We start from the raw sequence: 10,027 nt of genomic DNA, 5'->3' as shown, positions 1-10,027 counted from the left end.
CAACAAGAGCTCTTTTGATGCTGCATTTTCCCAGTTGAAAAGCAGCCTAATCCTCACTAACCCCTCCCAGCTTAATAAATCTGAGGAGACTTCAGAAAGGGACAAATGAAGACCTTCCACTGCCTCTTTCAGGCTCCTCAAAGCCGAATTTCCCGCAGGCAAGCAAAGAGGGCAGCTTTAGGACAGTTTCAATGAGAAAAATTAATTTATTTAACGGCATAACATTCAGGCAAAATATTCTTCAAGAATGAAACTATGGGCACTCCCCACCACCATTCATTTCCCAAGACAGCAGAATGCCTACATCTTGAGCAAGGTACTAGGATGCATGCCTCATGTTAAGCTCATCTCCTTTTTTCTTTAAGTGACTCCCAAAAATTAACCCCACCGGGGAAGAAAGAAAAATCAAATGCAAATCAGCTTGGTGCTGCCTGCCTCTCACAAAACGCCGTGGGGATGCGGCCATTGAGGAGCGTCTATAGGTGATTTCTCCTTAATATATTTTTTTGCTCTAAAAGAGTTCTCTGTGGAGCCTTGAGGCAGTTCTCCATGCTTTTGTCTCCCGCAGATTCGCCGGGTGCAGACGGTCGTAGCGTTATAAGCCGGGTTAGTGACCACTAGGGACGGAAATCGCTAATTACCAAGTCCCCTTTGATCTCCCCGGGTCGTTTGGCTCTTGACCCTGGAGGCCCCGGTATCCGTGCTTTCCCAGAACTGGACCAGACCAGCGCGTGCAGCGCCTAAGAGTCGGACGTCTCTGGACGGAAGGCGAAGCCTGAAACTTACGTCTGCAGTCCGACGTAACTGCAGTTACGGTGTACAGCAAGGTCTGGATCAGACTTCTAAAAATATCCAGAGACTGCCCAGAGTTCCCGTCCAGCCGCAGAGCTGGTGTGCTGGCCGGACGCTAAGAAGCGCCTGTGTGCGGAGGAGTTTGATTAGTTTAAGCTACCCACTAATTGCACTTTTCTTTAAATTTTGGGGTAAGACTGAGGAAATGGATGTCTTAACATTTCCTCATCCACTGCCTCTCTGCCTTTCCTCTTTCGATTCTTTTGTGGGAAATGGAGTTTTCTTCTCTTTGCCAGGACTATAATGTGATTCGAAATCGTTTGTGAAATGAACAAAAGTCACCAGCAAGCGGGACGACTGGCAGATAGGGGGCGGGAGCGAAGGCCGGGTCTCGGAGGATAATGGGGAGCCGGCCTCCTCCCCGTCTGGTCTCCATGGTCCCCTTCATCTTCCAGGTAAGATGAATATCCCTTCATCCATCACCCGCCGGGAGGCCCCTCCCCCAGGCGAGCGGAGAATCTGCTCGCTGAGGAGACCTATTAGCCCCACACAGGGAGGCTTTGTGGAACAATTCGAGGCTCTCCACTGCGGCCTTTGTCCGAGGAATTCAAGCATTTACTTAATGCGTTAGCACAGAACTCTGCGCTGGGTCGGGACACCGCGTGCCGAGTCTGGCGCGGACGTCGAGACCGCTGCTCCCTAGCCTGAGTGCTCCCCAGGACCGCCTCGCCGGGGAGCCTGGGGCCCGCTGCGAGGCAGGACCTCTTCCTTCCTTGGTCACCTCCGGGGGGCTGCGCTTTAAGAGAGCGGCAAAGTTTCGGTGGGTGAACCGAAGCTGGATCCATGAGACCCTGAAGCAGGAGAAATAAACTTGCCATGAATTTTGCTTTCCAGGAGGACGTTGGGCGCTTCGCCGTTTTACGTGCTGACCGTTGGGAGCCGTACGCTGAACGGTCACTGGTGCCTCTGAGCGCGGAGGCGCCGCGGGTTCCGATCATCCGCGGGGTCGCTTCCCACCCGCGCGCCAGCTGAAAGCTAGGGGCATTCCTGGCATTTAAAGGGAAGGAGGGTGCGCGGTGTGCGGGTCCACGCCTCTACGGAGTTTAGGAAGGAGTCTGCAGGCTTTCGAGGCGCGCCCACTTCCCAGAGTATATGCAAATATTTTCGTAAACCGCGGTCTCCGAGAACCCTTTAGAGGGAGGTGCTTCTGCTCAGAAATCTCGCCCGAGGGGACTTTCCACCGAAAACGTCCCCAACGGGCCCAGAACGCGCCCCAGTCTAGACAGGTGCAAGATCTTTTGCGCGGTCACGCCTCAGCCACTACTCTCCAAAAACGGCCGCTTAAAGGCGGTAAGTGCTAAGGTATCCAGCGCAAGAGGAAGCCTGCATGTGGAAGGGGTCGCAGGGCGGAACTTAGAAACCCAGAGGCGGCCCGCCCCTTCCAAAGAGCCTGCGGTCCCGCGCGACACCGCAGCGAGCGGCGTTTGCCGCTGGCGCCCAATCAGTTCTCTTCCTGGGTGTGTGACGACGTTCGGCCCCGCCCCCTCGAGGACGATAAAAGGCCACGGAAAAGGCGCAGCTGAGTGCCCCGCGCGCGGCCCTGCTCCCCGGCACCGCCTCCAGGTGCGCTCCCCGGCCTGGGGCTCGCGGGACGGGTCCCGCTGATTCCGTGGCGAGCCGCCGCCAGCTCCGCATCCTCCCCAGTCGCCAGTGCGGTGCGGCCGATCTCCTGGCTTCTCCCCCTCCCTTTTTTCTCTCACTGCCTCCTGCGCAGACGGCGTGCCCCGTGGCACTGGGCTGCTGGCCTGCGGGTGAGCAGCGGCGCAGCGCCCCTGTACGGCCAGCTCACCTTGCCCAGCCCGGCCGTGCCCGAGTGGCGACGGTCCCCCCAAGACACCCTTTTCCCTGCAGGATGAAGAACCCAATGCTGGAGGCGGTGTCACTAGTGCTGGGGAAGCTGCTCCTGATCTCCAACTTCAAGCTCTTCAGTTCAGGCGCCCCGGGCGAAGACAAGGCAAGGAACACTTTCTATGAGATCAACTCTTTTCTCCGCGGCGACGTGCTGGAGGTGCCTCGGACCCACCTGACACACTATGGCATCTACCTGGGCGACAACCGTGTCGCCCATATGATGCCCGACATCCTGTTGGCCCTGACTGACGACAAGGAGCTCACGCAGAAGGTGGTCTCCAACAAGCGTCTCATCCTGGGCGTCATTGGCAGGGTGGCCAGCATCCGCGTGGACACAGTGGAGGACTTCGCCTACGGAGCCGACATCCTGGTCAATCACCTGGATAGGTCCCTCAAGAAGAAGGCGCTGCTCAACGAAGAGGTGGCGCGGAGGGCGGAGAAGCTGCTGGGCATGACTCCCTACAGCCTGCTGTGGAACAACTGCGAGCACTTCGTCACCTACTGCAGGTTCGGCACCGCGATCAGCCCCCAGGCCGACAAGGTATCACGTGTGACTCCCCGGTGGGCTCGGTGGGGACGCCCCCTCCCATCCCTAACCTTTCATATCCCCTGGGAGCAGGGATTGAGTTCTAGATTTAGTAACGAACCCTCTGGTGTTCTTCAGGGAAGCCAACTAAATAAATAAACGGCGATGTGCCTTGCAGGATATCTCGAAATGCACGGTGAAAGAGTGTGGCAATGCAGTACCGCTGCCAGCGATGCCAGAGAGCTGCCCAGTTATTGCTGCAGAAGTCATCAGGGTGTCCATCCAGCGTAGTTGAAATGACAATGGGCAGGTGACTGGGAGGGTCACAGAAAATCTGTCGCCGTGTGCTTGCAACTTTACCCAAGAATTGCAGTTGGAAGGAAGGTGTCCAGAGTTTATATTTAATCCGTAACACTGTATAGTACAAATTGTTGTGCCCTTAAAACAAGGAAGCATGCTGTTTTCCCCATCTATAAGCTGCAGAGAGTGAATTCCCTTTGCTTAAGATAAACTGCCAAAATTTCCGTTAAGAAGACCTCTCTGGTAGATCCCTTACTCCTGTAGCTGAGCTTCAGAGAAGTCTTTTCCTTGGTATTCTGCATTCCTTCTGTGTTGGCTTTAATTCCCATCTAGACTTCCCCATTGTTAAGCATCCTTTACACACTAGCCCCACAGGTGGGTTACATTGTTTCTGGGTTCCCCAGAGATCAAAACAATTGGCTTTCAAGAAAAGCCATTAAATGTTGGAAGGTAATTTTATAAATTAGTATAAAAAGGGGGGAAAAACTGTTAGAATTTAAGATGATTAAATTAGCTACAAACCCAAAGGAAAAACAATGGATTTTTATTGCCTTTTGAAACCTCTTAACTTGTAAAAATCAAATTTTAAGCCAAGGTATTGTTAGTGTGCACCCTTCACAATGAAAACCTGGGCAATCACGTAATAAGCTTCAGATTATACTCTTTGTGTTTAGATATATGGGTACCAAAAGAATCTGAGTCCATATAACCAATTTTTTATTGCTCCACATCTTAATTTTTTGACCCATATGTGAAAATCTTTCTCTCCTCTCGCAGAGCATGAATGTATACATCTGTGTGTAAAACTCCTTACAGATTGTTTATAAAGCCACAACAGTCTCAATCTAGGGGTTCTTTTCTAAGCAAAATAAAAATACAGTTGGAGCACTCTGCAGTGATTCAAGAATCACAGTTTCAGTCCATGCCTGTTTAGAAATGAACTTCACCACATTTACAAACACTGGCTCCAAAAGTGTTCAAAAGGAAACATGTCAGATTTACTTAGGACCCAAGCACATAATTTCTCTAAGGAAAAACAGTATTTCCCTCCCATAATTAGGAGTTACCCTTTCATGGAACACATATAGCACTGTATTATATATTTCTCCAAAAACACAAAAAACACAGTACAAGTGCTTTTTTAAGGTAGTAAAATATTTAATCAGCATAAATAACTAGTTGGAGTAGTTTTTCCTCTTTGGAAACTGTAAGATTTTATGGACGTAGAGAAGTACTTTAATTGCTGTTGCTGCATAGCACCTCTTGTGAAACTTGAGTTTTCGTCTTCACTTTGAATGGTCTAACAAACAATTTGACCACAGAGTAGATTTCCCGGGAAAAAAAAAAAATCCCCATCCCAAATTTTCCAATTCTAAGGACTGTTTTTGAACATGCCCTGAGAGAAGTAGGTCACTAGTACTGAAGGAGGACTGGTTTCTATTTTTTGGAAACATAAGAAATGACAATTCTGGGACTGATTGTTGAGTTCTCCATATATATAACTATTATCAGCATAACATGAGAGCTGCAAAGTTGTCTCACTTAAATTTGTTTTTATAAAAGCTCTCAAGAGCACTTTCCCTCAGGAAAACACTGCAACTAATGTGAAAGTGAACTGGAAGAGAATCTTTTTTTTTTTTTTTGTAGTGATGCTCTTCTTTACAAGTTTAGAAATCATAAAATTAAACTAGTTTATATTACTGTTAACAGTTTCAGTATTTCATAAACTATAAAGCCCTTTAATTAGTAACTGTTACTATTCCTTATGCTTTTTTTTCTTTGCTGATGTTGCTTTGCATTGCCAAAATGAATATACATACCCCTTTTACTTTCCGGGGATTCAGTGCTCAAAAGTTCCCCTGTAGGCTTCTTAACAACTAGAACCTAGAGGACATTTCCTACTGTGGAGCAACACCAGGGGTACCTCCTGGACTGGTGGCCAAGTGAACAAGAACAGGACATTAGAAACGAGATGCTCCTTGTGCAAGTCTTCTTTTGGGGGAGACTCCACAATGATTCTATGTTGGCCTTAATTAAAAAGTACTGGAGGGCTTCCCTGGTGGCGCAGTGGTTGAGAGTCCGCCTGCCGATGCAGGGGACACGGGTTCGTGCCCCGGTCTGGAAGGATCCCACGTGCTGCAGAGCGGCTGGCCCCGTGAGCCATGGCCGCTGAGCCTGCGCGTCCGGAGCCTGTGCTCCGCAACGGGAGAGGCCACAACAGTGAGAGGCCCGCGTACCGCAAAAAAAAAAAAAAAAAAAAAAAAAAAGTACTGGAAAGAGATAAAAGAAGCATGACTGTATCAAGACAACATTCGTACTTACGTAAATGTATATCTCCCCATTATTTGCCAAGCAGCTTTTCTCATTGTCCTGAAAACTTCATTCAGTTTGATCCTCATCACTTTAAGATTGTGTATTTGTTACTCAATGTCTTGTTAGTTTAGTAAAAAGAGACAAATCATATGTTTGACATATAAAAAAATGACATCTGGATAACCAACAGGAAATTTCATATTTGTTGAGATACTGTATAAAAGTACAGACAGAGACAGCCTTGCAGTGAAGGTAGTGTGTTAAAATATATTGGACTTGTGCATTCATTCCATTAAGAATTTGGAAACCTAGCTCTCCAGTACTAAATACGCCACTGTAGGAGACCCTAAAAGCATATACAATGACACGTCTAGAAAAGGAGCTTAAAACCAGTATGAGTAGGAAACTCTTAGCAAAATGGAGCAACTAATTGCTGAATTCTGCCCTGACACTGATGAAGTAGAGATAATTGTCAACAGATCTAGCAGTGATAATAATCGTTGTAATACCTTACATTTATACAGCATGCGGACGAATACAAAGTACTCTTGCAAAAAAATCTCATCTGATCTTCACAACAACCTCAGTATTCCCATGGAGGAGAAGAGGGTAGTCTGGACATGTTAAATGATTAAAAGGTGATCCAGGACTCAGACACAGGCCATTACTTCTAAGAAAAATTAGTTTTCTAAGGAAAAAAATTATACATCTTAGAAAAATGCATTCCTTGGGGGGTAAGGATCCTGTTTAATTTGTCTTTATTTCTAGCAGTCAATTTTGAGTCACATAATTGATTATGAATTTAATATATGTTGGCAGGGAATGGGATATGACAACAAAATTAGACTTTCTATGCCTTTAGATTTTGAGACTTATCAGAATGTTATCATCAAAAGTATCACCAAATTTTAGAATGGTGAGTTGTAGGAATTGAATTCACCAATAATGATAGGCTAAATTCTATTTGCTTGAGATTAGAGATTGTTTGCTCATTTTACTTTAGAATACGTTATTGTTATTGAGAGGTAGTTTAATGTTGTCTTTAACCTTTAATCCTGAAAAACTTTTATGTGGTTACATTCTCTGTAGATTTCTATAAATGTTGTGTATGTACAAAGGCAACTGCCAGTATTAACCTAGTTGCCTAAAGTATCATTTCAGCTACTATGGGATGTAGAATCAAGAAACTGAACTATTAACATCTTAAATTCTTTCCAAGGTCATGAGAGAAATTCTAATTCTTCTGGTAGATAGAAAATAGCTGGGAAACTTGAGCTCTACTATTTGGTATATGTGATTCTTCCTAGGTTTAGCCACCTTTTCTAATATTCTTAAATTTTATTTTCCAGTTTTGTGAGAATGTGAAGATAATTATTCGTGATCAGAGAAGTGTTCTTGCTTCGGCAGTCTTGGGATTGGCATCTATAGTCTGTCTGGGTTTGGCATCATATACTACCCTTCCTGCAATTTTTATTCCATTCTGCTTATGGATGGCTGGCTAACTTCATACCCTCATTTCAGTGTGTGTATTCTATGTGTAGATATGTTTATATTTATAGAGCACAAATCAGTATAAGCATCATTGAGAAAAATGTGACCTGTAATACTGCGTTCTGGATAAAAATGTGATTAAGAATCACACAAAGTGCTTACCGTGTAAGCCCAAGAGCAAAGGCTTTCTGAATCTTCCCAGGCAGTTCCATTTCAAAGCACTGCGAATCTTGGAAACATAACAGCTTGTGCTAGAATTCTCCATTACAAGAAAATCAGCCCCTAAGATGATGGCCGCAGGAGATTATTTGTGTTATTTTTTTTCTCCTGTAATTATTGTTCTTCTCTGTTTAGCATGAATTAGAAGATTGAAAAATTTACTGAATGAGACCACTAACTTTATTGTAAATTTATATTGTTTCATTGAAAAATTATATTAAACTAGAAAAATTTCCCTTATTCAAAACATGTTTGATGATTGGCCAAAAAATAAAAATCACAATTTTTTCACATATTATATATAATTTCCAATAGGTCAAGAATAACTTCATTACTTGAAACAATATTGGCAAAGGTAAGGTTTAATGATAAAGTAACTGACCAGAACTATAGAAATCTGTGTTTTCCTTCAGAAATAGCTACTAATGCTATAGTTTGATTTGATTTGGCTTTACTTAGTAGGAAACCTGGCATTCTTTTTTTTTTTCCTTTTATTTTTCACTGTAGTTACTGTAAACCACTCTGAGAGGAAAATGAACATAGGATTGAAATAATTCGGGTACTTGGAGTGTGTACGTGCCAGTTAAATACACAGATATCCACATACACTCAGACTGATGAGAGACAAATTAAGTTAGTTCTTGATTGCTTTATTATCATACCAGTGTAGTTATTTTTTTTTATTAGTTTCTTCTTTATAACAAAGTGAATCAGTCATACGTATACATCTGTTCCCACATCCCTTCCCTCTTGCGTCTCCCTCCCTCCAGTGTAGTTATTATAGAGCATTGGTGGGGGTGAACGTAAAAGCATGTTCAATCCATTTTCTTATGCCCTTGAATCTGTGGTGTAACTTGCATGTATGTCGTCATTGGATAGTTTAATTTTAAAGCACTTACTAATGCACTGTATAATTTGTAAAAGCCCTGAGATTTGTTTCATTTGTTCCATTTCATTGCTAAGTCAGTATAGTTTACACCCTTAAAAGAATGATGCTTCAGCAATATATAAAACCCAAACAAGTAGGACCAAAGGAAATAACTGTTAGAAATCATTTTTAAGTGTCTTAGTACCACCAGGCATGTAAGTTGATTACACAGAGGCTGTTTTAATATCAGCAGTGTTAAAGCAAGCATGCAAGTACTTTTACAAAATTACCAAATTCTAAAAAGTAAGCTACAAGCTAGACTTGCATTTCAAGTATTAAAATTGCTTTATAAACTATCAAGAATTACAAAATAATGAGTCACATAATGAGTGGTATGAGGAGGGTGGGGTTAGTCACTCAAATCAAAACAAATTTAAGAGCAGATTTTAGTACATCACCACTAATTTACCTACAACAAATTCAGTTAGAGTTTAATAATAATTATTTAAATGTTTTGAATAATTGAAGCATGAAATGACAAACACCACAGAATAAAGTGTTCTATGGGCCTATTCCAACCACTTAAAGTTATCTTAAGTGTGTATACATAAAAACAACCACTATGAAAACTCCATTGTATTAGTGGTTTTTCACTTACTGTATATTACTCATGTAGCGATTGTTTAAATAAATTCATTTAAAAAATATGGTGTCCTCATAAATAATTAACATCTTCTTCTGCAGACTTTGGTATTGCAGGTAGCAAAAACCACTGTGTGACGTTAAATCTGTGTTCAAAGATCATGATCCCTCATTAAAAGCCAAGGGAAGTACTTAAGATTGGAATTAACATATTTAGTCTTGAGTCATATCCTTAAAGCAAGATTCAATTCATCATTCGTGTGCTCATTATGTGCCAGACACTGACCTATTACAATTTCATGGTCTAGAATTATTATTATTTGTTAACTACCTGTATTAGAGTATACACAGTGCTATGAGAAAACAGGGGTAGAAGAAATGAAATCTTCCTGAAGGGTCAGAGAAATCTGTGTGAAGGAGGAAGTGCCAGCATCAGGCAGAGAAATAGTAAGAGGGGGTCTCATCATCTTGACATGTTCCAATACTTGTGGGAAGAGCAAACCAGAAAGAAGGTCTATATTCCCTAGAATTTGTTGAACTACTAGGAGAAAAGGAGAGTTTTCATTTTGTTGTGCTCAGTTTGACTAGTTGCTTAACAAGGTAGAAAGAGAAGCATATATCCTTGATTGTGGTTATGGAAGAAACCCTGAGCCATTAATGTCTCTAGTGAATTCCTCTGGGCTTCATTAGTTAAGAGTCATCCTTATGGTCCTGCAAATTTCTATTCTAACTTGTGAAATGATAATCCAGTAGTGTCTGATGCAGCTTTTGGTGGCTTATTTTGTTCTTTGCCATACCTCGCTAAAGGCTGAACAGGACTAGCCAGGGCTAAAATGAAATAATGCAAGTATCAGGTGCTATGCAGGTGTTGGGGATGAAAAGATGAATGAGACATTGACCTTCTCCTCAAAGCTGATGGTCTCATATACACAGAAGGATGTATTAAGACTTTCTGCAATAGAGCT

General features: G+C 43.3%; 1 protein-coding gene across 1 annotated transcript; it reads left to right on the top strand.

Moving 5' to 3' along the window:
• Window positions 1–2,704: 2,704 nt before the first annotated feature.
• LRAT (lecithin retinol acyltransferase) lies at window positions 2,705–7,348 on the top strand (the record flags this gene model as incomplete). The annotated part of the gene is made up of 2 exons (XM_079705640.1): window positions 2,705–3,244; window positions 7,192–7,348. The coding sequence occupies 2 exons, from the start codon at window positions 2,705–2,707 to the stop codon at window positions 7,342–7,344; spliced, it is 693 nt and encodes a 230-aa protein (XP_079561766.1). The 3' UTR covers window positions 7,345–7,348.
• Window positions 7,349–10,027: the final 2,679 nt, after the last annotated feature.

Source organism: Hyperoodon ampullatus, assembly GCF_949752795.1.
Source record: "Hyperoodon ampullatus genome assembly, chromosome: 1".
Lineage (NCBI taxonomy): Eukaryota > Metazoa > Chordata > Mammalia > Artiodactyla > Ziphiidae > Hyperoodon > Hyperoodon ampullatus.
This window is presented reverse-complemented; position numbering and strand designations above follow the sequence as displayed.